General features: G+C 47.1%; 1 protein-coding gene across 31 annotated transcripts in view; it reads right to left on the minus strand.

Annotated features, from left to right (window-relative positions):
• The window catches only part of NEXN (nexilin F-actin binding protein), a 399,622-nt gene that overhangs the window by 33,446 nt on the left and 341,007 nt on the right, over positions 1 to 25,169 (minus strand). For all 31 annotated transcript variants that reach the window (XM_085602023.1, XM_085602016.1, XM_085602002.1 and 28 more), the window contains one exon: positions 849 to 1,031. In XM_085602023.1, the coding sequence (XP_085458149.1) occupies positions 849 to 1,031 (183 nt within the window). The remainder of the gene's footprint in view (positions 1 to 848; positions 1,032 to 25,169) is intronic.

The following is a 25,169-nucleotide window of genomic DNA, read 5'->3' on the forward strand; positions in this document are numbered from 1 at the left end:
GATTTTTGACAACATTTTGTGGGTCTCTGATCTTGAGGGACTCTTCACTGCGAATCTGGTGCTCCTCCTCATTGGTGCCTTGACCTAGTCACAAAAGGATAGCCCTTCGTAAACAGGTCCTGGTGGGTGGCATCAGTGATAGCTTTTGGGGTGCATTACTTGCAACCAGGGATTATGTCCACTGGTCTCCCCTTATAATTCATGTTGACTGGCCTGGGGCAGCGGCAACCTGGACATACAAGCTGGAACTCTCCGTTGGCTTACTAAACACCTTTTGGAGGATGACCTGAGTGAACCCTGCTGCTCTTTCATCCAGTATGTGGAGCTGTGTGTTGCCTGTTTCCTTTTAGCTGGGAACGAGCCTAACACTGCCTACGCTTTACTGGCCTGCCCTGTCGAGGTTGTGCATGGCTACATAGAAGTTTCCGACCAGCCCAAGTAGCCCAGAGGCATGGACAAAGGCTAGACTGAACCCAGCGCTGAGTGTCAAGGGTAATTGGGAGGACAGATTTCCATTGCAAACCAAGTACTCACTTTTCCGGTTAGTGGTGAAAGTGAGCACTCTTCCCTTGGCTAATCCCTGTAACTGTAATAATTGCAGAAAGTCTGAGCCAAATTAACACATCGTATGATACAATATGTCTTGCATATTAATAGCTATCGGAAATCGACTCTAGTCGAAATGCTTCAGAAAAGCTCACGTGGTACACTTTATAGAGGCCTGTCGGTTGTCTCCATATCTTTGAAATGCGGAATAACTAAGGTTTCTCAGTTTCGGTAAGAGTGGGAGTACTAAATCTTATGGCTAGTTCTTGGTTTCTTGAAAAAAATTGCTTTTTGTGGCTCACCTTCTGTAATGCTGCATCAATTTCTTTTTGTTCAAACTGCATTCTCAGAAGCTTTTGTTCTTCAATGCGCCTCTGTTCTTCTTCCTCTCTAGCCCTTGCCATTTCTTCAAACCGGGCCTTCATGTTAACTTTGTGAGAAAATGGCGCCTCACATTTTCTTGCTGGTTTTTGGTCTTCAGAATCCTGAAATAAATAAACATGTATATGTGAGCATTACAAATACTTTTAACCTAGATTTATGCATGCATGTACGCTACAACAAAACTCTGTTTTGTACGCAAATACAACACTTAAAAAACAGCTATAAATAACGAGTCGTGCATCATACAGGGAAGATTTGGAATGAATGATCAAATAATTTTAAATTGGAAAATAAAAGATGGCTGCTATAATGCGGATGTAGTTACGAAATGGCAATCCGTTGCCTGATAAACACAATGAATATTCCTGCCAGGCATAAAATTCAAGGTTGAGGTAAAACATCAGACCATCGTGAGTTTAAGAATTATTTAAAGCACCAATATCCTATTCGTGCTGGTGTCGAGAGCAATATAGATGGATTTTAACGCTGCTAAAAAGAATGCATGGGGTGCTATAGTCAGAAAGAATAGCATTTGGTGTAGAGGGAAGTTCAGATGGCAATGCAGTTGCACAGCATGCTTCTTGGTTCTCTCGCGTTTGCAGCAAAAGATCATGATGTGTGTGGTTGTGACGTGGCCGCCTTCAGGAAGAGTACGGTGAGCTTTTCTGCTTTTAAGTTGGTGTTTTGGCATGGAACACTGTAAGGGTAGGCCATGACTTTTTGAATCGGATTGTTTCTAACACTTGGAACCAGTGTAGAAAGTGTTGGAGGTTAGCGACATGATCAAAACAATGGCTCTTTTGGGTTATTTCCAATCGAGCGTGTTTCCCTTGTCCTATGCTATTATTAAATGTGAAAAAAGATACGGAAAGAAATGTAAGGTTTTCCCAATCGCTTCTCAACCTTTAGGGAACAGCGCAGATGTATGGGGAGAGGGGAATGTCTGTCTGAAGAAAATAAGCTAACCAAAATAGTTTTTGGAGAAAATATCGAGTCATAAATATCGAGGCACACAAATATCGGGTTTTTAATCTCGTTAAACATGCATATCATGATGCAGAAATATCATGGACATAAATATCGATTTTTTTAGGTAAATAATATTGTTAACAATAATATCGAAGCTTTTAATATCGTTTGCAATAATATTGTTGTAAAAAAGGTAGTTTTTAAATTATTTCTATGTGTTTTTAGTTAATATTTTAATTGTATATGTTATATATTGCTTGTACAATTGTTGTTAATAAATTTGAATTATAGCTTTTCATTTTAAGTTATTTATAATTTAAAATTTAATAATAATTTTTGTGCCAGCGGTTTGTGAGATTTGCAGGGGTACAGGGTGGGTAGTTAATTAAATATAATTAATTAATCATTAATTTTGAATAAATATTAATTATTTAATTGATGATTAATTATGTAAATTGGGTAATTATTTTATTTTGTAAGTGATATTTTAGGTGTGGGTTATTTTCTTTGTAGGGGTATAGGGAGGGAAGTTAATAATGTATTAGTTAATTGTTTATTATTAATTAGTTAATTGTCAAAGAATCATGCAAATTGTGTGATTATATATTTTTTGTGATTTAATTGGGAGGTATTATTGCATTTGTAGTGGTCCAGGGTAGGAAGCTAATTAAGTAATAAGCAAATATCAATTAATTCATAATTTTTCATTACATATTTAATTTATTAATATGTCAATTGTTTAATAGTTATATTTTGTGTCTTGTTTGTAGGGGAATAGGGTGGGAAGTTATTCAATTATAATTAACAAGTATTTAATCATTTTTTAATAAATATTTATATATTACGTAATATGTTAACTGATTTCGTATTTTATTTTTATTATATTTATATTGTGTTTTGCTATGTTTGTGGGAGTATAATGTGGTATTTTAATTAAATTATTAATTATTACAACATTTTACATTAATTCAATTTATTTTAAAAATATTTTTAATTTTGCATATAACATGTTTAGATTAATAATTTAATATTTTGTGGTCAATTAATGGAGATATTAACGTATGTTATGTGTTTGAACTGGATTTTTTTTTACTATTGCACAGACTGGAGTGGGATTAGAAAATGTTATCCTTTCTGAGTCTAACACTTTTCCTACTGTTGCACAGGCAGGAGTGCGAACAGTAAACTTTACCCCTCTTTCCCTACAGTTTCACAAACTGGAGTGGGAATAGTAAATTTTACCCCTCTGGAATCTAACGCTTTCCTTACTGTTGTGCAGACCAGATTGGGAATAGTAAATCTTACCCCTTCGGTGTCCAATGCTTTCCCTACTGTTGCACAGACTGCAGTAGAAATAGTAAATTTTATCCCTCCGGAGTCCAACACTTTCTCTAGTGTTGCGCAGACTGGAGTGGGAATTGTAAATTTTACCCCTCCGGTGTCCAATACTTTCCCTATTGTTGCTCAGACTATAGTGGGCATAGTAAATTTTGCCCTTCCGGAGTCCAACGCTTTCCCTACTGTTACGCAGACTGGAATGGGAGTAGGTCATCTTACCCCTCCAGTGTCCATCGCTTTTCCTACTTTTGCACAGACTGGAGTGGGAATAGTATGTTTATTTTTTTACATAGTTTAGTATTTTTTTTATTATTGTTTGAATATATATGGAATATTATTAGTTTAAAAAAAATTATATATAATTTGGGTATATATGTTTATACATTTTATTTTTTTCATTCAATATTTTTAGTAAATGTGATTTTTAATGTTATTATTGTTAATTTCTTAAGTTTGTCAATGTTTTATGTATTTATATATGTAAATATATATATGCTTTTTATATTAGTACATTACAAAAACATAAAATAATTATAATGTAAATATATATATTTAATATTAGTTTGTTATAGATATGTATATATAAACATGCACACAATTATTTTTATTTGTGTGTTTATATAAGTATACATTTATTTTTATTATTAAATATTACTTAATTTTATGTAATAGATGTTATAGTTATGTATTAAAGTTTTTACGTTTTACTGATTAAAAATATATATTTATGATTTTTATTTTAACTATATTTATCGATATTTTTATACTTACCTTTATAGGTATACAAAAGCGATGTTTTTGACACAATATTTGTGTGACACGATATTTGTGTGTTCGATATACTCTTAGTGAACCAACCAAAACAAAGTTGAAATAAAGCAATACAAGTGAAAAAGTAATCTGCAGGAATAATGTTTTTTCAAGGAAAAATGTGAAAAACACCGCTTGTGAAGCTCTAGAAATATGGAAAGCCAAAGAGCATTTAATGGGTTAGAGAAGGGACACAATATTGCTGAAAATATTTCAGAGGACAAATTCCAGGGAACACATTTTAGTTTAGAAGCAGCGATGTACCATCACAGAAATCTATAAAGATCTCTTGTCAGACCTGAGCATTTGCTCAGATGTAATTGGGAAAAGGAAATAAACAGTTTTATCAGGTTCCTTTAAGAAAAAAAAGAATTGGGGGATTTCATTGTAGAGGTGTAACTGAACCCCTAGAACAAATAGATTTTGAGTAGCTCTCTTTAAAACTATCGCTGACCTTTGGACTTACTAGGTACACTGTATTTTGTGGCATGTACAGGTGTGCTGCCTAGTTTTGGAAAATAGCTGAAGTGGTTCAAGTTTTTTAAACCATACAACCTTTAAAAACAATAACATCTTGAATAATTCGCAGGAAACTAGCTACTACCATGAATCTCCGACTGGATTGAAAATACCTATTTTTGATAAAAGGCTAAATTTTGCTTAAAAATATCATCGATGTTTCAGCCTTGTTCTGATTATTTTGTAGACAGGGATGTAATATGACCTTAGTTGACAATTGACATGTGAAATGCAATTAAAAAGTTTAAACCTTGAGGTAAGCGTATGCAAATAGAAGGGGCACACCTAGGAAAACGTTTAGTGCAAATTTAGTGGCCATTTCAATGAAAAATGTGCTGTCTATAAATGACAGTGCACTACCACAATATATTTGTGACAGTGTGCTCGCAAATGCACCACCCGCTACATGCTGCATCCTATCACTCTCCTGCGAAATGGGAGTGGTTCATTTGCTGTACTTGCTCTTTGTTTGATGCTTGTATTTCTCACAATCCCTGTGTCGTGGGTGATTCAACATTGACGGCAGTACACCCACTTTAAAAATTGTTCCAGCACCACTGAGCTAAAATATTGAAGTGGGTGAAAAACTTGAAATACAAAGCTATTGACAACAACCCTGAAGGGCTGTAATTTATGTTAGAAGTCACAGCACAATCGGAGACGAAACTGATGGTTTAAATGTCAAGGAGCTAGAAGGTTGCAAATGTAATTGTAGAATGTTAGATTGAGACTACCAAGAAACGTTTCTCGCTACATTAGGGAGCTTGTTAAAGCAACGGTTACTCTGGTAGTGTAGTTAATGGTGACAGAACTAATCTCCGAAAAGCAGACTCTTAAAACTGTTTGCTTTATATGGTATCACAGTAACATAATAACGTATTATTATACAGCACTAGCTTCCACACATTTTCCTTTTGACAATGCTTTAAAGAACTGGTGTTGCTGGTGCTCAATTGAACGGAATGGAATTTGTGAGCAATAGAAGGATGAAGAGCCGTTTCGACCCTGCAGGAATTTGACTTTTGACCTACATGTCATGCACAACTGTTAGCACCAGGTGCTTAATTCATACTGCTAACTTTCAGCTAATGGTGGCCTACCATAAATAAAAACTCAGCACTGTAGAATTCATTTTTATAGCACGGACATTTGGCATCTTTCTTTTCCTATGGAGAAGATACCCGTGAAAATGGAAATGGTTCAAGGAAGTCATGGGTTATAATATATAAAAATGATAACTGTAATTGTCACTGTATAACAAATGGAACAATTGTTCCTTAATACATTTTTCAGATGTTGTTCTTTATTTTGCTTCAATCTGTGTTTCTTTTTTTAAATTCCTTTTTAGTTGGAGCCCTGAGCCAGTGTGCAAGCGCTGCTCTGGGGATGATCTGGGGTAGTTCAGTACGGGAGAGAAGCCCCGCCCACTACACCGCCCATAATTTTCATTGGCTTGTGTGTTTGTCCTTCTAAATGCTGCCTTCTGATTGATTATGAGGCTTGTTAGTCCCTCCTTAGTACGTCCATGTCGTCATTTGATTCCTCCCATGGCTACTGGCCCCTTTAATTGGTGTTGCACCGGACCAGTTCTATTTTCTTTATTGAGTTGAGTTTCTCCGAACTAAAGCACGACAACGTGCTTCATTTAGCGGCCATGCCCACTTTCACGGCAGTGGGGCAATGGCGGCGGTTTCCCTTCTGACCTCGCCACCGCTGGTTTTTCTTCTTATTAAATATCACGTAAGAGAGTTTCATTTGTGGCCTTGGGTTGGAATCTTGACGAGATCGGTTTAATTCATTAATTGATTCCCGAGTCCTTTCCGGAAAGAAGCCTGATGAATACATATGAAACGTCCTACCTAGCTAACCTGCTGTTTCCCCACCTTTAACATAGACAGGCGCCGGACACGCTTCATGTTTTAACAAAGCAACCGCTCTGCACTTGTGTATTATTTATCAACAAATCGCCCGATGCCCTTTTAACATGGCTGCTGGCCGCACTGCTGTTATTACGTGACGGGGGGGGACCTAGCCCTGTGCTGATTGAGTTGTCACTACTGTTAATAGTATTAGACACATCAGGTACTCGTGGTACTGTTATTTGCACCAAACAACAGGTACTCTAGGGCGCATGTCCTCCATTACACACATCTCCAGACAGGACTGCCCCTCCTCCCCCCCCTCCAATTCTTGGAGCAATAGGGGTCCAAATACTTTGGGGCTGGTAGGCTGGGACAGAGGTGGTGGCGAGCTCCCACACCATTCGTTAGGAGGATTTCATAGAGTCTTGGGGCAGGTCACAGGCCGCTTCCTCTCGCTGTGTTGGTTCTTCCAGGTGTGGTCGGGTCAAGTGACTGAGGGGAGCAATAATCGCATGGTATATCTGGGCATGAAGGAACGCCAGGCAAGAGGGTAGCGTAGGCAGATAGTGGTACTTATCGGGGACTGGAGGTTGGTCTCAATGGCATGCCGCCATGCAAGGGGACCATGTACCTAGGTCACGTACATCAGGTAGTGACAGGTGAACTGGGACCAATTGTCCTAGAATATACAGGAGTGGTTCCACCACGGTTGGTCAGTTGGGAAGCTGTCATCTTGATTCTCACTGGATACCCCTTACTCCATCACGCCTATTGTAAGCTGAAGATGCCTGTTGACGCTGTTAGACCTGCTATTAGTTAGTACACTCACTGTTGTGCCTTGGCTCGGTTTGTCTCGCATCAGGGCCAGTTGGGGGTTACTGGCAAATTGTTTGCTCTAGGGCTGAAGCGGGTGCTTCCAGAACAGGGCAAGATTGATTAGGCCAGGTAGCATGACAAAGGTCTTTTCGTCACTGGCAGAATGGTGCAGGCTGCGAAGTAGCGCCATTGCAGAACATAGATTTGTCAACATCCTGCTAGGAAATGATTAGCAGCAGGAAGGTATTGAACCATGGTGAGCAATTGGTTTTGGGTTCGTGCTCAACAGGAGCAAGGGAATTGCATTCTGTTCCATCAGGGTACGGGGACCGTCTATAGCACCAGATACTGTAAAGCTGCCATTTTAGCCCTGGGCTGGGGTGTCAATGTCATCCAACTTTGCAGCCAGACTCTGAGCAGGCAAAGGCATACTTGCGATGGTGCAACGGGCACTCAGCAGTAGAGTTAGATGTGTCATCATACCCCGGTATAACGTCAGTGATGAAACATAGGTTGTGGCTACACACGACCAGGCACTCTAGGGCAGCTGGGGCGGGGGTGTGCCAGTGCCAAGAGGGTGCGGGTTGCCTGGGTAGGGCTGCTGGCTTGGAGGGAGCACTACTCGGAGCGCCACAAGGGCACGTTTTGTTTCATAGAAGGCTGAATTGTTACTTTTATGGCATGGTGCCAGTTGCTTTAGTTATGCGCATGTTTCTTGGCAGTGTCAGAAACATTCAGAACGCAATGCTGGTGGTTAGCCGGTTGTCATGCTGTTCAGAGGTATTTTAGCTCAGGCATGGCCAAGCATGGGTTACATCCTGTGTTCCTGGGCAAATCTTTTCACCGTCTGTGCCCAACGGACATTGAATGGGGTAAGAAATGGGGGTCATGTTAAGCGCTCTGATCTTGCGAGCACAGTGCGCGTCAAAACAATGACTTGGCGGGGGAGGGGAGGCATGCCACATGCATTCCATGAGCCGGCGATAGCGAGTCACGGACCATGCTTTCCTGGTCTGCGCCCTCTCGGTTTTCGCTCCTTGGGTCCTGGTGGGAACTTGTGTCGCTCTCCCGCGTATCTGGCTTGAGGAGGGGCACATGGAGCTCTGTGGTGCATACTAACGATGTTCCTGCGCCCGGAGGGCACGTGCCAGGCCCTACATTCGGCCCGTCCGGGCCGCTCGGCTGGCGGGAGTGCGGCGGACCTCGTGCCCCTTCTCCCCCCCCCGTCCTGCACAGTAGGGCTCGGTGCTAGGGTTATTGCGCCCTGGAACCCGCGCCATGAGCTGCACCCGGCCGGAGCCACGTGCGGGGAGGCGGGAGAGGAGGGCAGCCCCAGCATCCTTGGTGTGCCCCCCTCCCCCCATGTGAGCCAACAGGAGTATTGCTCAAGGGTAAAGTCTTGCGCGGGTTGTTGCCAGGCCACAGGGTAAGGTTCCGAGTCCCGCAATCACGGTCAAGTGTTTGAAGTTGGTAACATTTCCAGCTTCCCTTCCACCGCGTCATGGGGGTACGGGGGCAATGCCTGCAGGCCACAGAAGCAAAAAATAAAAATAAAAAAAGTTATTAACCTCTCCATTCTCCCCCTTAGATCGTGCCGTGCCTGGTGTCCCGCTGACCGGTGGAACTTGCTCGGTGCTGGACAGGGGTGTAAGTTCGCTAGGGGACGGTGGGGGACACGGAGAGTAAGCTCCCGGCCTGCAAGCACAGGGGAAGGTCACCGTTGGGCGCGGGACATAACAGTTGTTGTTCTTTGTTTTACACATGCACTTTCCTGTTCTCTTGTATGCCACTATGTCTAAGGATGTCTCCCTGCTATGAAACTTTAGTGAAAAGTAGTGAATTGCTTTCTGGAAACAAAAGTCACCTTTTCGATTGTCAGACTGGTGTAGAGAACCAGACTTTGTTCAGGTGCAGGGAAGCAGTTCTCACTCTCCAAGTTGGTTAGCCTAATCGGAGCTCGGTTTGTGATCGGAATTTGAAGTCGGAAGTGGCACCAGCCCTGGGACGGGGGGGTATCCCATCGGGGAGCTTGATAGCGAGTGCATGGGCGTGTTTTGGGAGCTTGCCGAGGTATTTGCCAGGTGTTTCGGGCAGCTGGGGGAGAGAGCGGGGTCCACCAGGTTTCCTGCCCTCATTGGCAGAGGGCAGTTTAGAGCTCACACGCGCGCTTGACGCTACGCGCGGACAACATTGATCAAGTTGCGACGGCCGGGTGTGGCAGAGCCCGAGGCATAGGCACTCAGCAATGGTGTGGGGCACTTTGACTGCCTGTTGCAGTTTGCCTATGTAAGCGCGCCACTCGGCAGGGTAAGTCCGGTAGAGCTACGATAATTTAATTAATTGGCGTCTCGAGCGCAGGCTCGCGTAGTCGTCCTCCTTCACCAGGATGGTCAGTCAGCACAAGAACACACTACTTCTGTTCCCTCTCCTGTGGGTCGGCACATGACTTGTGCCTTAGGTATTCAGGCCACTGGGAGGTAGTGCTGTGCATTGGGAACATTACGTAGGCCTTCGAGTGCTCCTCCGTCTTGACTAATATTAGGCGGCCGAATTTGGGAGAGCCTCGAGCTTGCGTACACATCCCGCCAGTCTGGGCAAATCACTTATTTCTCCTCGTGCATGAGTGTGTAATTTAATTAGCGATGGATAGCGCTTCGGATTGAGTTCGCGCAATATATATATATGAGCGCAGTAACGCACAGCCAGCCTGAATCCCTGTGGTGTAAGGAAGCCGGTGCTTCAGGGTCGCCCAGGCTGTGAAGGGTCTTAGCGCCAGCCGGCTAGAAGGTGGTCGGCTTCTTCGCCAGCACTGGGTGCACATCGCCAGTCCGGCTCCATTATGGCTGCAGCTTTCCAGTGCGGGCACGCGCTCTGTGTCCCTGTTCTTCATTCGCTTCTGCGGGTCTCAGCTGGTTAGTCATTAGTGGCCTTTGGAAGGTGGTGCTGTTTGTAGTAAATATAGGGAGGCAGTGACACGTGCTCAGTATGGCATGCAACAGGAGCTCACGGTGAAACGTTTCTATTCCATGAGTGCACACACATTTACTTGTATAACTGAGATGCAATTCCCTATGCGCGTTAGATTAACGCTCTGAATGGTGAGCAGTCAGGCCTTGCATCGAGCGGGTCACCTTACGAACGTACGGTGGATGGTGGCCGGGCAGCATGCCATGGCATTGCCTGAGCTAGTCGAGGAGCCCTGCAGACCAGTTTTTCGTTCTTTTTCACTATTTGAAGCATGCGCAGGGCGCACTCTGCGCTAGTGGTGTCTTTCCTAGAGAATTGGCTGTTTACACGTTTGGGGGGACAGCCCAACGGTCGTACTCGCAGGCAGGCTGACATGAGGTAGAATAGCTCCTGGTGGCCCTTGCAACTGAGCTATGATGGGGATTTATTTCTCTACACGCAATTATAAGCACTGATCAGCCGATAGATGGGCTGGCTAGGTGGTGCTCTTCGCGTAGTACATACAGAGATGCGATGCCAGGTGCGCAGTATGTCAGGTAACTGGAGCTCATGTTTATCGTTTCAACACCTTTGTGCTCTCATACAGACATTAGTATATCAAATGTATTTCCCTATGCGCATTAGTGTAACACTATGAATGGTGATCATGCAGGCTTCCACGGAGCGGGACAACTGTCAGGCGTCTGTAGCTGCGCAGGGCTCCCTCGGTATGTCGAGGTCTTTTATATTAACCAAGCACTCCTGGGACACTTCACCACTATGGTCGGGAGCAGGGGGAGGTGTCACTTTGCGTCCAGCACCTAGGCCAAGCAAAGAGTTACGCCTAGTGTTGAGTGAGTGTTAATGTTACCTGGTCGTTCATTGGGGCTCCTTAGGGTAGGATGACCTAGCGGCAAGGAACAGCTAGGGTGGTTCACGTGTGCTCAGCGATCATGCAAAAAGTATGCATCGCGGGCCCTGGCTCACACGGAAGTGGGCTAAGATCACTCACACCACAGGTGCCGAGGCCTGCTCTGATGCCTGGCACTGGGGTCCCAGGTTTCTTCTGAAGGGCTAGGCCTTCAGATGCTGAAAGGATGTCCGTTGTTATTTACTCGATTGTTAAACGATTGGTTATCTCCTGGGTCATCCGCGGGTGTAGAGCTTTAGGCGCTGGTTGTCTTTCCATCGGGTCAGTTTGATGCGGGATGGTGGTTCTTGGGCACAGCCACGTGGTGGGTCTTTCTGTGTCTGACTGGGGTTAGCCTTCCTTTAATCTCCCCGTTTGTCACACACGGTTGTAAGACGGGGGGCAACTAGTCCTGTGCTGATTGAGTTGTTACTACTGTTTTTAGTATCAAACACATCAGGTACTCGTTTGCACCCAACAATAGGTCTCTAGGTCGCATGTCCTCCATTACACACATCTCCAGACAGGACTGCCCCTCCTCTCCCCTCCAATTCTTGGAGCAATAAGGGTCTGCGAGCTCCCACATCATTCGGTAGGAGGATTTCGTAGAGTGTTGGGACAGGTCACAGGCTGCTTCCTCTCGCTGTGTTTGTTCTTCTAGGTGTGGTCGGGTCAAGTGTCGGAGGAGAGCAATCATCGCGTGGTATATCTGGGCATGAAGGAACGCCAGGCAAGATTGTAGCGTAGGCAGATAGTGGTACTTATCGGGGACTGGATGTTGGTCTCAATGGCATGCCGCCATGCAAGGGGACCATGTACCTAGGTCACGTACATCAGGCAGTGACAGGTGAACTGGGACCATGTGTACTAGAATATACAGGAGTGGTTCCCACCACGGTCGGTCAGATGGGAAGCTGTCATCTTGATTCTCACTGGATACCCTTACTCCATCACGCCTATTGTAAGCTGAGGATGCCGGTTGACGCTGTTAGACCTGCTATTAGTTAGTACACTCACTGTTGTGCCTGGCTCGGTTTGTCTCTCATCAGGGCCAGTTTGGGGTTACTGGCGAATTGTTTGCTCTACGGCTGAAGTGGGCGCTTCTAGAACAGGGCAAGATTGATTAGGCCAGTTAGCATGACAAAGGTCTTTTCGGCACTGGCAGAATGGTGCAGGCTGCGAAGTAGTGCCATTGCAGAACATAGATTTTCAACATTCGGCTAGGAAATGATTAGCAGCAGGAAGGTATTGAACCATGGTGAGCTATTGGTTTTGGGTCTGTGCTCATCAGGAGCAAGGGAATTGCATTCTGTTCCATCAGGGTACGGGGACCGTCTCTAACACCAGAAACTGTAAAGCTGCCATTTTCGCCCTGGGCTGGGTGTCAATGTCATCCAACTTTGCAGCCAGACTCTGAGCAGGCAAAGGCATACTTGCGATGGTGCAACGGGCACTCAGCAGTAGAGTTAGATGTGTCATCATACCCCGATATAACGTCAGTGATGAAACGTGGGTTGTGGCTACACACGACCAGGCATTCTAGGGCAGCTGGGGCGGGGGTGTGCCAGTGCCAAGAGGGTGCGGGTTGCCTGGGTAGGGCTGCTGGCTTGGAGGGAGCACTACTCGGATCGCCACAAGGGCACATTTTGCATTCATAGAAGGCTGAATTGATGCTTTTATGGCATGGTGCCAGTTGCTTTAGTTATGCACATGTTTCTTGGCAGTGTCAGAAACATTCAGAACGCAATGCTGGTGGTTAGCCTGTTGTCATGCTGTTCAGAGGTATTTTAGCTCAGGCATGGCCAAGCATGGGTTATAGGCCGGTGGTCTGCCCTGGGATTCGTGTTAACAGGCAGGTGAAGCAGCAGAACTTGGAGGGGCTTGGGTTTGACCTCTGGATACTAGGGCGGAGCCTGGTTGCTCACTTAGTAGCCCACCCTTGAGTTCGACGAAACAGGTACCTTTGATGCGAGTATCGGTACCGGGTAACTTCTCCCGCCCTCCAGCACTGGCTGGCGGCTATGCAGGTTGTGGAAGTGGCCTTCCAACGGGGGCGATATGGTCCATATGATTAAGGGAAACCCCGGGGTAACACTTTTATAGCTACAAATTAGCAGGAGAATAATTGGCTTTCCCAGTATTCAAAATAGAGAAGAAATTTACACGGTGGTTCTCCTCTGTGGTCACTCTGTCCTGTCTCTCCCTGGTATACTAGCAGAATTTTGGGAGAGCAAGGCTTTACAGTTGGTGGTGACTGATGGAATACGATGGGCGTACTCCAACTGAGTGAAAGAGGAAGTAAGGGGGCTTGCAACGCTTACCTCCTCCCGCATTGGCACTGCCAGGCAGGAGTGTCTTGTCAAAGGGATTGTTCTTTAGCCATGCAAAGGCAACTTTGGACCATCGCCTATTTTAGGTTTAAGGTCATTTCAGTCAAATCCACGGGGGAATTTATAAAGGATGGGGGAACCTGTCCTGATGGTGCATGCTGGCCGCTGGCCGCCGGCCCGGTTGGGCGTAGACTTGTTTTGGCTGGACCTGGGAGAAGCCCGGTATCAGCATGCGGTAGGTAAAAAGGACTACCTGGAGCCATGCGCGGTCGCGCAGAGCATAGAGGTCTTGTCCTCATCAGGCATGGTCTTATGCACGCCAAGTCCACAGGGTGCCTGGAGGGAGATGGGGTGCACCTCTCTAGTTTAGGCATGGATCTTTTCCTACTGGACCTAGGGGAAGCTTTGGCTGCAGCAGGTTGTATGGAAATAGGTATACCTTGGTGGGGGGCCCTGGTAGTGACGGTGGCCACTCCCAAGGCTGTGGAGGAGTTACAGGGCGATCCAGGGTCTGCACATACCAAGGGGTACATCATGCAGCAGCACCGCGGGGTGCTAAGCCAGGATACCCAGGGATGTTTAGCGTTGTCCCCTGGAAGAACGACGGCGCCCCGTTAGCCGACAGGCGGTTGTGGGTCTGAGCAACCGGGGGCTGCCATGTATGCTCCGCCCACCCCTCACTGGGGGGGGGCGTGTGAAGCAAGTGGACTGGGGGTCCACGGTTGGGAGGGGTGGCCCCTCCCAATATTTGGTATACACCATTTGGCGTTGCCATGGTGACTCTAGGCTTATCAGACGGGCAGGAGGCATAGGGGCTGGCCTGCCCTGGGATCGCCCGTAAGATAACCCACCATGTTTGCATATTGGTTATGCTAATAAACCTGCAGCAATATTTCTTCACTTACAATACAGTGTCGTGTGTTTTATTTATGTAATTATGTGTTTTGTGATAACTGTTGCCGATATTGGCACTATGTAAGGCTGCCCGGGGGGGGTTGCGTAGCGGCCCGCCCCTTAGAGGGCGGCCACCTTAGTGCCACAGCAAGGCACAGGGGTGGGAGGTCGAGTCCCTGGGCTATTCCAGGGGAGACCCCAGCAGATAGCTGCTTCCGGCGGGGGCGGGGAGGAGACAGGGGTACATATACTGTCTCCGCCCCCTCCTCGTCCTCTTGTCCGCTCGTTCGCCTTGCCCGCCCCTCCGCTTACCCGGCGTCCGGAGGGACAAAGGGGGGGCCAGGTCTTCTAACAATTTTACTTTGTGTTGCAGGAGGAGTTACAGGGCGATCCAGGGTCTGCACATACCAAGGGGTACATCATGCAGCAGCACCGCGGGGTGCTAAGCCAGGATACCCAGGGATGTTTAGCGTTGTCCCCTGGAAGAACGACGCCGCCCCGTTAGCCGACAGGCGGTTGTGGGTCTGAGCAACCGGGGGCTGCCATGTATGCTCCGCCCACCCCTCACTGGGGGGGGCGTGTGAAGCAAGTGGACTGGGGGTCCACGGTTGGGAGGGGTGGCCCCTCCCAATATTTGGTATACACCATTTGGCGTTGCCATGGTGACTTTAGGCTTATCAGACGGGCAGGCGGCATAGGGGCTGGCCTGCCCTGGGATCGCCCGTAAGATAACCCACCATGTTTGCATATTGGTTATGCTAATAAACCTGCAGCAATATTTCTCCACTTACAATACAGTGTCGTGTGTTTTATTTATGTAATTATGTGTTTTGTGATAACTGTTGCCGATATTGGCACTATGTTCAGGGGCTGCCAGCCTGTGGGCTCAGACTCGATGAACGCCGCACTCGGTTCCAAACCAAAGTATCGCTGCCTGGTGCCTATTGTCATTTGTTATCTATGGGTTAGCTGTTTTGAGCTGCCTGTAAAAAGATAGCCTCCCTAAATTAGGACAGAGTGACTGATGCGGGAATCTTTTCCTGACATGATGGTTAGAGGTGCGCATATGCCAAGGGGCCTACTGAGCTTTTCATCCTTCTGAGATCGATAAAATCGGCCACAAGAAACGTTTTCACTGCCGCCATACCATTTGGAATGAACTTGCGCTGTACAAATACTAAATAAATATGCTATTATTAAAACCTAACTATCACTGTGTACTGCTGACGAACAGCCACTGCTACGCCCACCCTGCCCAGGCGGTGACATCAACAGTGATTGGCAGCTTTGGCTGTGCTGTGCTAGATCCTTAGCAGCGGTAGCAGCAGCGAGAAGGGGGCATGACCGGCCCCTTGTCAGAGCTCGAGGAGGGGGCAGCTCTGAGTTCTGAGACTTGGTGTTCGAGGACACCTTCCCTCCATGGTTGGCCTCTGTTTCTCCAGCCGGCTACCTGTTAGTGCTTTCTGTACGGCTCCAGGTATGGAAGGCGCAGGAACCTTTATTTGTATGTGCTGCATGAACTGTGCCACATAGTTTTGCGTTGGCACGCACATTTTTCTTTGTATTTGCTGTGCCAGCTAGTTTTCCATCGGCATTTACACATTATCTAGGAAACAGTACCGGCACATGCATTTCAAAACAGAAATATGACATTGAACAGGGACTCCAGCTGCAAGACCTGAAACTTACAAGGCGGACTGCTTCAGGACTGTCTTAACGCGGTAAACGTTGTTGCCACGGGCCTTGTTTGCTCTTCTATATTACCTCAATTGTCTTGCAAGCTATCCAGCACAGATTGTCCGGGGAGATGATGGCATTAGCTAGTGGAAGCTGCTCTTTGCTTATTTGTTTTAGACAGAAAAGGTGCAGAATGACCAAAGCTCTTGTGAGAACGGGTTATACCCTCTTCAACGTCTACATGAGCCCCCTCGCGGCCATCGCACACCAACACAACCTCAACATAATCTCCTACGCCGACGACACCCAGCTGATCCTCTCCCTGACCAACGACCCCGCCGCCGCCAGAGCCAACCTGCACGAAGGGATGAAGGAGGTAGCCGAGTGGATGACGACCAGCCGCCTGAAACTGAACTCAGACAAGACGGAGGTCCTCATCCTGGGCTCCACACCCACCGCCTGGGACGACTCCTGGTGGCCCCCCGCCCTGGGCACCGCACCCAAACCGACAAACCACGCACGCAACCTGGGCTTCATCCTGGACTCCTCCCTCTCCATGACCAGACAAGTCAACGCCGTCTCCTCGGCGTGCTTCAACATCCTGCGCAGGCTACGGAAGATCTTCTGGTGGATCCCCACGGAGACTAGGAGGACCGTCACCCAGGCCCTCGTCACCAGCCGACTGGACTACGGCAACGCCCTCTACGCCGGAACCACCGCCAAGCTCCAGAAGAGACTCCAGCGGATCCAGAACGCCTCAGCCAGACTCATCCTCAACATCCCACGAAACAGCCACATCTCCGGACACCTGAGAGACCTGCATTGGCTCCCCGTCAACAAAAGAATCACCTTCCGTCTCCTCACCCACGCACACAAAGCCCTACATGACCAAGGCCCGAGCTACCTCAACAACCGAATCAACTTCTACGCTCCCAAACGCCACCTCCATTCAGCCAGCCGCGCCCTCGCCACCGTCCCACGCATCCGTAGAGCGACAACAGGAGGAAGGTCCTTCTCCTACCTGGCCGCCAAGACCTGGAACTCCCTCCCGGCCGACCTGCGCCTGACCCAAGACCACCTCTCCTTCAGGAAGAAGCTCAAGACCTGGCTGTTCGAGCAGTAACGGCACCCCCCCCCCCCCCCCCTAAGCGCCTTGAGACCCAACGGGTAAGTAGTGCGCTCTATAAATGTCCTGATTGATTGATTGATTGCTTTTCATATGCTTGCTAGGGTGTGTATGGTCCTGCAGCCAGGAGAAGGAGTATGTGGGGGCCTATGAGGATGTGTTGGAGTGCTACAAAGGTACGAGCACACACCAGGTGGAGAGGAGGGGTCACAGAGGGTCTATAGAAAATCATTACAGGCAGATTATATCATCACATGTGTATATATATGAAATGACTAATAGTGGTAGCAAGCCCTACTCCTGAAGGCATGCTTCTTTCTGATCAGCACTGCATTGTATTAGATCCCATAGCACCTTAGCAACCCCACTGTATTGATGCATGTATTTATGTCTTTTTACAGAGCTTTTATGATGTCTCTCTCCTTTGTACAGCACTTTGACGGCGACTTGACTGGGTCCACGCTATCTAAAAGAAATCTCAATTGAAAAAAATAAAAAGTTTAATCATAAGGCAGTTTATTTGGAACAGAGCTACCAAATTTACCCAACGCCATATGTGTTACCTTAACCCAATTCTAGCCTTTTATTATAATCTACACTCACAAAGTGAAAAACGAAACTTCAGTTCCCACAATGCAACTGCGATTAGCTTTAAAAGTTAAGATTTGCTGAAGGTGTCACCCGCACCTCTATGCAAACAATCTTGCAGAGACAAAGTGTGCGAGGCTACTCGTGTGGGATGTGTCCTCGGTGGCTCGTCAGGCACATCCCCCACTCCGGTTCCCATCAGTGGCTCTTGGGAGCAGGAAATAGCATGCACTGAAGGGGGGGGGGGGTGTCAGAGGGGCACGACCCCACCGCGCAGAGGCCTAAGTACTGCTGCCTGCAGAAGGATGCTCACTCCAGCTCCCACGTACTGCACACACATCCAGTCTTTCTCTGGTTCTGAGGTTGCCACTTGCAATGTTTTTTCCAAGCCAGTCTGACCTTTCCCTCAGATACAGTCTATTTTTAACCAAGTGCCGAAGCTGGGATTAGAGCCCATGCATCTACTACTGCCACTCTGCTAGTGTATTAGTGTTGGGCACATTGGCGGCAGTCCTGTTTTGGAGGTCGTTTAGGCTGTGTGTCAGACAACTATTGGTGCCATTATATTATTAATGGGTATGTGCGGGCCAAGTCTGAAGACTATTATTAATAGTCCCATGTTTGTGTTGGAGTTGAATGGTTGTGTAACTGGTTTGGGGAGGTTAGTGGCGCCGCCGTGTCTAATGACGGAAGGTGCGTCTCTCTGATCTTTTTTCTTCTGTTAGCTCAGTAGTACATGGACACTGACTACAGTCTCACTGACAGCTAAGCTGTGAAATGTGTGCTTTTAAAAGACAGGTATAAAAAATGCACTCCATGAAATCTGCAAAAAAATCTGTATTTTGGAAACCCTTTCATCTTAAACCTTTTTGCGAATTTTATAGCCACCTACCTTATACTATGTGTAATGTAAGTGTAAAACAATGACTTACATGTTCACACTGCTTCCTGTCACAGACTGAGACCTCGTAGCACTAAACGTACACAAGTCACTATTCACTACTGCACTAACTGATAGAGGTTTCGTAATGTACGATAGTGCATTTCCCACTGACTAACATAACTTGTATTTAATATTCATTTTCGTTGTGTGTTATTTTAAATGTAGTTACCTGAAGGTGAAAGACCGAAAAAAGTGACAGAATATTTTGATTTTTAGGCTCGCCCACACGCTCACCCACCCCGCCCCCTTGCACGCAGGATCACAGTTCCCCTATTTTGTTTCAACACATTTAGAACACTGATTGCTTGGACTGTTGCTTGCCGTTGTACACTGCTGTGTTTTGCCAGATTTATGGTGCTGTTACTCCTCATTGAGATGCATTGCTGGATCTGGTGTGCTGTTCCCTGGTGTTGGGGCTCATTGCTAGATGCTACATGCTGTTTCTTGCTAGAGTGTGTATAATCCCTGTTACAGTGGTGTACTGCCAGATTTGTTGTAGAGGTTTCGTCTATTGTCAGATGTTATCTTTTACTACTGTTGTCGCTATGTGTTGCTAGGTATGCCTTGTTGTTTGAGTATATTTCCAGATACTTACTACAGTTGCCTATGCCAGGTCAGGGTGCTGCTGTGGCATTAGTTTATACACCGCTGACAATACCTTTTATTTATGTTTTAAAAACCAAAACATAAATAAAAGGCATTGTCATTTACAATGCCAATAGCTCAAACTCGCGTAAATGCGAGACCAGTTGCATTGCAAATGCTTGTTTTTACTGGAGGTTATCTAACCCACCAAAATATGAGAATATTATGCATATGAAATGGTTTAGAAGAATTTTAGTTAGATCCAGAAAAAATGACAAAGGATGTGAAAATGAGAACAAAAGATGGGTTATATCAAGGCGTAAAGAATGAAAAATAACAGAAAAAAATAAGTGTCTAAATAGCTACATTTGACCAACTATAACAGGCGTCCAAGAAATCGAAACAAACATATACTCTGCTTCAATGTTATCTGGTAATGTAAGTCCATCCAGCGGGCTTGTGTTTATACTGCTAACCATGATTTTACGAGAGAGGGGTATATATTTGTTGTAAGAACACAAGAAGATGGAATAAGTGTTACCTTTCAAATCACTGCATCCAGATGGACAGAACATTACTGACAATACCACCTGATTACTTACGGGAGAGAAGTTGGCCTAACGGCTATGGCGGTCGACCTCAAATCTGGGGAATCGGGTTTGAGTTACGCAAGGACGCGCAACATCCTGTGATTCTGGGCAAATCACTTAATCTCCCTGTGCCTAACAAAAATGAATGTGTCATCATGTAACGCAACTGGTGCACATGAAAAGCGCTCTGAAATCCGATACCTTCGGGTCATGTTCTCGCTATATACAACTTTGGCAAAAAGGCAGCTCTTGGTTCAGAAGGCATTCTTTTTTTTTTTTTTAAATGGTGTAAATCCGTTCAGTAGTTCCTGAGAAACTAAAAAAATATCAATATCTGAGCACGAACATTTGCGAATCCTCCCGAGCACAAGCTTCATTCTGATTGGCTGCCAACACTCTAAACCAGGAAGTGTTGGCAGCCATCTTGTGACTCGGTACTGAGTACCGGTACCGAGTCACAAGAAAAAAGGCGTAAAAAAGATGACAAACAAGACAAGGGGGGCAGGGTAGAAACACCCTGACCCGCTAGGCCTGCTCAGGGGGTCCCACAAGGACCCCCATGGCCAAAAAGCGCATTTAAAAAAAATAATTTCATCAAAATTCGCACTGGGTGCGCAAATCCGGCCAAAAAAAACAAAGCGTGTGCTCCCGAGCTTTGTTTTCCTTAAGCCCCCGGATGGGCCAGGTCCAGGGGGCAATGTATAATTGTATAGCGGGGGCCCGCGGGTCTCCCGCAACCCCGGGTACCGCCACCTCCTGAGTTCTTTATTTATATATAGGCAGGGGGCCTAGTTGGCCCCCCAAAGCCCCGGGGACTGCCACCTCCCCGGGGCTTTGTCAAATAATTAGTGTGGGGGGCTCAAGCCCCACCACACTGCCCCGGGGACCACCACCTCTCCGGGGCACTGTTTATTTGAATGCGGGGGTCTGTTGTGGACCCCCGAACCCCGGGAACCACCACCTCTCTGGGGCTATCTTCACCTAGGGAGGGGGGTTGCGCGACCCCCTCCTGGAGTCCTCGATGGCCCTGGGGGACTCCACCCCCAGGGCTGGCTCCTGCAATGTCCCGGAGTGCCCACCCCTGGGACATTGCTGTTTGCAATAGCAGGGCGGGGTGCATGGCTCCCGTCCTGCAATATCAAACTCCTGCTTTGCTTCTTGGAAGCGAGAGCAGGAAACCTGATCTTGCTTCCAAGGAGCAAAGCAGTATTGCTTTTGGGCAAGAGGAGCTCCATGTTAGCAGCTCCCCTTGCCCAAAAGCAATGCCGGCTCCCGCAGGAGGTGGGGAGCCATCAGGGACAGTGGGGGCATTTCAGCTTCCCCCATTGACCCCAACTTGAGGGCCCGCCCCGGGGGATGGGTCCCTGGGGCCAAAAGTGGCCCAGGGGAGGGGGGCCACGCAGCATCCCACCCGGGAAAAATAATTATTGAAAAAAAAGGAAGGCTGGCCCGGGGGGATGGGATCCCCGGGGCTATAAATGGCCAGAGGAGGAGGGCCACAAGGCCCCCCACCCAAAACAAAAAGTGTAAAGGCTGGCCAGACCCCAGGGTATGGGGTCCCGGGGCCAGAAGTGTCCCAGGGAAGGGGGGCCATGCAGCCCTCCTCCCGAATATTCATTTTTTTTTTTTAAAAGCTGACATCTCGCCGGAGGCCCTGCACCACTCTGCAAATGCGCCCCCTGGCACGTTCTAAGTTGGGGGATTACGCCCCCTTCAATCCGGAGGGTCCCTGGGGGCCACCTAGCCCACCAGGTCCCTCCTGAAGCCCCACACAGTGGGATTGCTGAGAGGTGGTCCAAGGCCATGCCCCTTTTTACACCACTCTGCAAACGTGCCTCTTGGCGCACTGCTGGTGGGGCGATCAGGTCCTCTTGTGTCCTGAGGACCTCAGGACTCAAGTGGAATTCATCCCCCTAGCAGCAGTGCGCCTGAAACTGTGTTTACAGAGTGGTGTAAAAAGGGGGCGTGGCTTTTGAGCGCACTCAGCAAACCAGCTGTATGGGGCTTACTGGAGGTAACAGGAGGGCTAGATGGCCCCCAGGGACCCTCATGAGGAAAGGGGACTTCATCCCCCAATGAAGAACGTGCCAGGAGGCGCGTTTGCAGAGCGGTGGAGAAAGGGGGCGTGGCCTGTGTCCACCTCTCAGCAATCCCACTGTGAAGGGCTTACTGGAGGTAAGAGGTAAGCTAGTTGGCCCCTAAGGACTCCCAGCAAGGGGGACTTCAATCCCCATCCAAGAGCGCGCCAGGGAGCTCGTTTGCACAGTGGTGGGCAAAGGGGGCGTGGCCTGTTATGAGAACTTAGCATTCCTGCTGTGTTGTACTTACTGGAGGTAATAGCGGGGGTAGTTGGCCCCCAAGGATGTCCTTGGGGGCCAACTACCCGTCTTGTTACCTCCAGTAAGTCCCACACAGCAGGACTGCTAAGTTCTCATAAGAGGCCACGCCCCCTTTCTCCACCACTCTGCAAACACGCTCCCTGAGGCGCTCTTGCATAGGGGATTAAGTCCACTTTACCCCTGAGGGACTTTGGGGGCCAAGAAGCCCTCCTGATACCTCGTGTAAGTCCTAGGCAGTAGAATTCCTGATCGCTGGTCGGAGGCCCAGCACCCTTTCTCCACCACTCTGCAAATGCGACTACTAGTTAAAAAAAGCACTTGCAATGTAATAGGTTTCGCATTTGCGAGAGTTAGAGCTATTGGCGTTGTAAATGTAAAAGATTTTTACTCATGTTTTTAGGTGTAGAGTGGACATACGTTCTGTGTAGTGGAATTATGTGGTATGTTGTGCAGTGAAATTATGTGACTAGAAAGTATGTGGTATTTAGTGTATAGGAATTATGTGGAATGGGATTATGTGTTTTGGAGAGTAATTATGTGGTATTGTAGTCTGTGTTGTGGAGTGGTAACCTCAGGTTTGGTCTTCCTCGTTTCCATAGAAGCTAAACTATAAACTCAATGAGACACAAAAAAAAAGGAACCACTGAGAAGCACTTCTGAACCTAGTCGGAGGTATGATCAGGGCACTGGAATTATGTGACTGTCCAACTGCACCAATTTTCACATAATTAAACATTTTCCACATCTGCCAAATATTCCATTATCTGCTGCCTAATCCGCAGATTTGAACAAAAAAGCCTTGTTTCTATCTCAAATGGCTCAAATGTTCCCACAAATGCAGCCTCACGTGTTACAGCGTGGTGGAAGGCCCTTTCCAAAGCTGGAATGGTCATGTGTTACTTATTGCTAAATGTGGGTGTTAAATCGGTCCTAATGGTGCACAATCCTCTCTTCTTTCTGTGCCTCTCTTGTCTCTTTCTGCATTTCTCTTGCATCTTACTGCACCATTCTTCCCTTTTCAGCACCTCACTGTCTTCTTTCTGCACCTCACTTGCCTTTTTGTGCACTTCTCTTGCCCCTTTCTGCACCTCTTTTGCCTCTTCCTGCACGACTTTTGCCTCTTTCTGCACCTCTCTTGCCTGTTTCTGCACCTCACTAGCTTATTTCTGCACTTCTTTTGCTTCTTTCTACACATCTTGCCTCTTTGTGCATTTCTCTTGCCTTTTTCTGCACTTCTCGAGCTGCTTTATGTACCTTTCTTGCCTCTTTCTACACTTATCTTGCCTCTTTCTATACCTCTCTTGCCTCTTTCTGCACCTCACTTGCCACTTTCTGCTCTTCTCTTTCCCCTTTCTGAGCCTCACTCTCTTCTTTCTGCACCTCTTGCCTCTTTCTGCACCTCACTTGCTTCTTTCTGCATGCATCCCTCTTGCCTCTTTCTGCACCTCTTTTGCTTCTTTCAGCACCTCTGTTGCTTCTTTCTGCACTTCTCCTTCTTTCTGCATCCCTCTTGCCTCTTTATGTACTTGTCTTGCCTCTTGTGCACCTCTCCTACCTCTTTCTGCACCCCTCTTGCCTCTTTTTGAACCTCTTTTGGTTCTGCACTGCTCTTGCTTCTTTCTGCACTTTACTTGCCTCTTCCTGCACTTCTCTTGTTTCTTTCTATACCTCTGTTGCTTCTTTCAGCAATTCTCTTGCCTCTTTCTGCACTTCTCTTCATTCTTTCTGTACCCCTCCTGCCTCTTTGTATACCTTTCTTGCCTTTTTGTGCACCCTTTCCTACCTCTTTCTGCATTCCTCTTGCCTCTTTTTACACCTCTTGGTTCTTTCTGCACCCCTTTTGCCTGTTTCTGCAACTCTCTTGCCTCTTTCTGCACCCCTGTTGTCTTTCTGCACCACTGTTGTCTCTTTCTGCACACTTCTTCCCTCTTTCTGCACCTCTCTTGCTTCTTTCTGCACTTCTCTTCCTTCTTTCTGCACCTCTCTTGCTTCTTTATGCACCCTTCTAGCCCTTTTTGCACCCCTCTTGCCCATTTCTGCTGTTCTCTTGTCGTTTTCTGTATCTCTCTTGCCTCTTTCTGCACCTCACTTGCCTCTTTCTGCACCTCTCTTGCTTCCTTCCACACATCTGTTGCTTCTTTCTGCACTTCTCTTGCCTCTTTCTGCACTTCACTTGCTTGTTTTATGCACCTCTCTTGCGTCTTTCTGCACCTCTGTTGCTTCTTTCTGCACCCCTTGTACCTATTTCTGCAACTCTCTTGCCTCTTTCGGCAATTCTCTTGCTTCCTTCTGCACCTCACTTGCCTCTTTCTGCACTTCTATTGCCTCTTTCTGTACCTCTCTTGCCTCTTTCTGAACCTCACTCTCTTCTTTCTGTATCCCTCGTCCTTCTTTTTGCACATCTGTTGGTTCTTTCTGCACCCCTTTTGCCTATTTCTGCAACTCTCTTGCCTCTTTCGGCAATTCTCTTGCTTCCTTCTGCACCTCACTTGCCTCTTTCTGCACTTCTATTGCCTCTTTCTGTACCTCTCTTGCCTCTTTCTGAACCGCACTCTCTTCTTTCTGTATCCCTCGTCCTTCTTTTTGCACCTCTGTTAGTTCTTTCTGCACCCCTTTTGCCTGTTTCTGCAACTCTCTTGCCTATTTTGGCAGTCCACTTGCCTCCTTCTGCACCTCACTTGCCTTTTTCTGCACTTCTATTGCCTCTTTTTACACATCTCTTGCTTCTTTCTGCACTTCTTTGCTTCTTTCTGCACTTCTTTGCTTCTTTCTGCACCTCTCTTGCTTCTTTTTGCACCCTTCTTCCCTTTTTTGCACCCCTCTTGCCTCTTTCTGCACCTCACTTGCCCCTTTCTGCACTTCTCTTGCTTTTGTCCACACCTCTGTTGCTTCTTTCAGCAATTCTTTTGCCTCTTTCTGCACTTCTCTTGCTTGTTTCTGCACCTCTCTTGTGTCTTTCTGCACCTCTGTTGCCTCTTTCTGCATCTCACTTGCTTC

This window comes from Triturus cristatus, chromosome 4_2 (genome assembly GCF_964204655.1).
Source record: "Triturus cristatus chromosome 4_2, aTriCri1.1, whole genome shotgun sequence".
Lineage (NCBI taxonomy): Eukaryota > Metazoa > Chordata > Amphibia > Caudata > Salamandridae > Triturus > Triturus cristatus.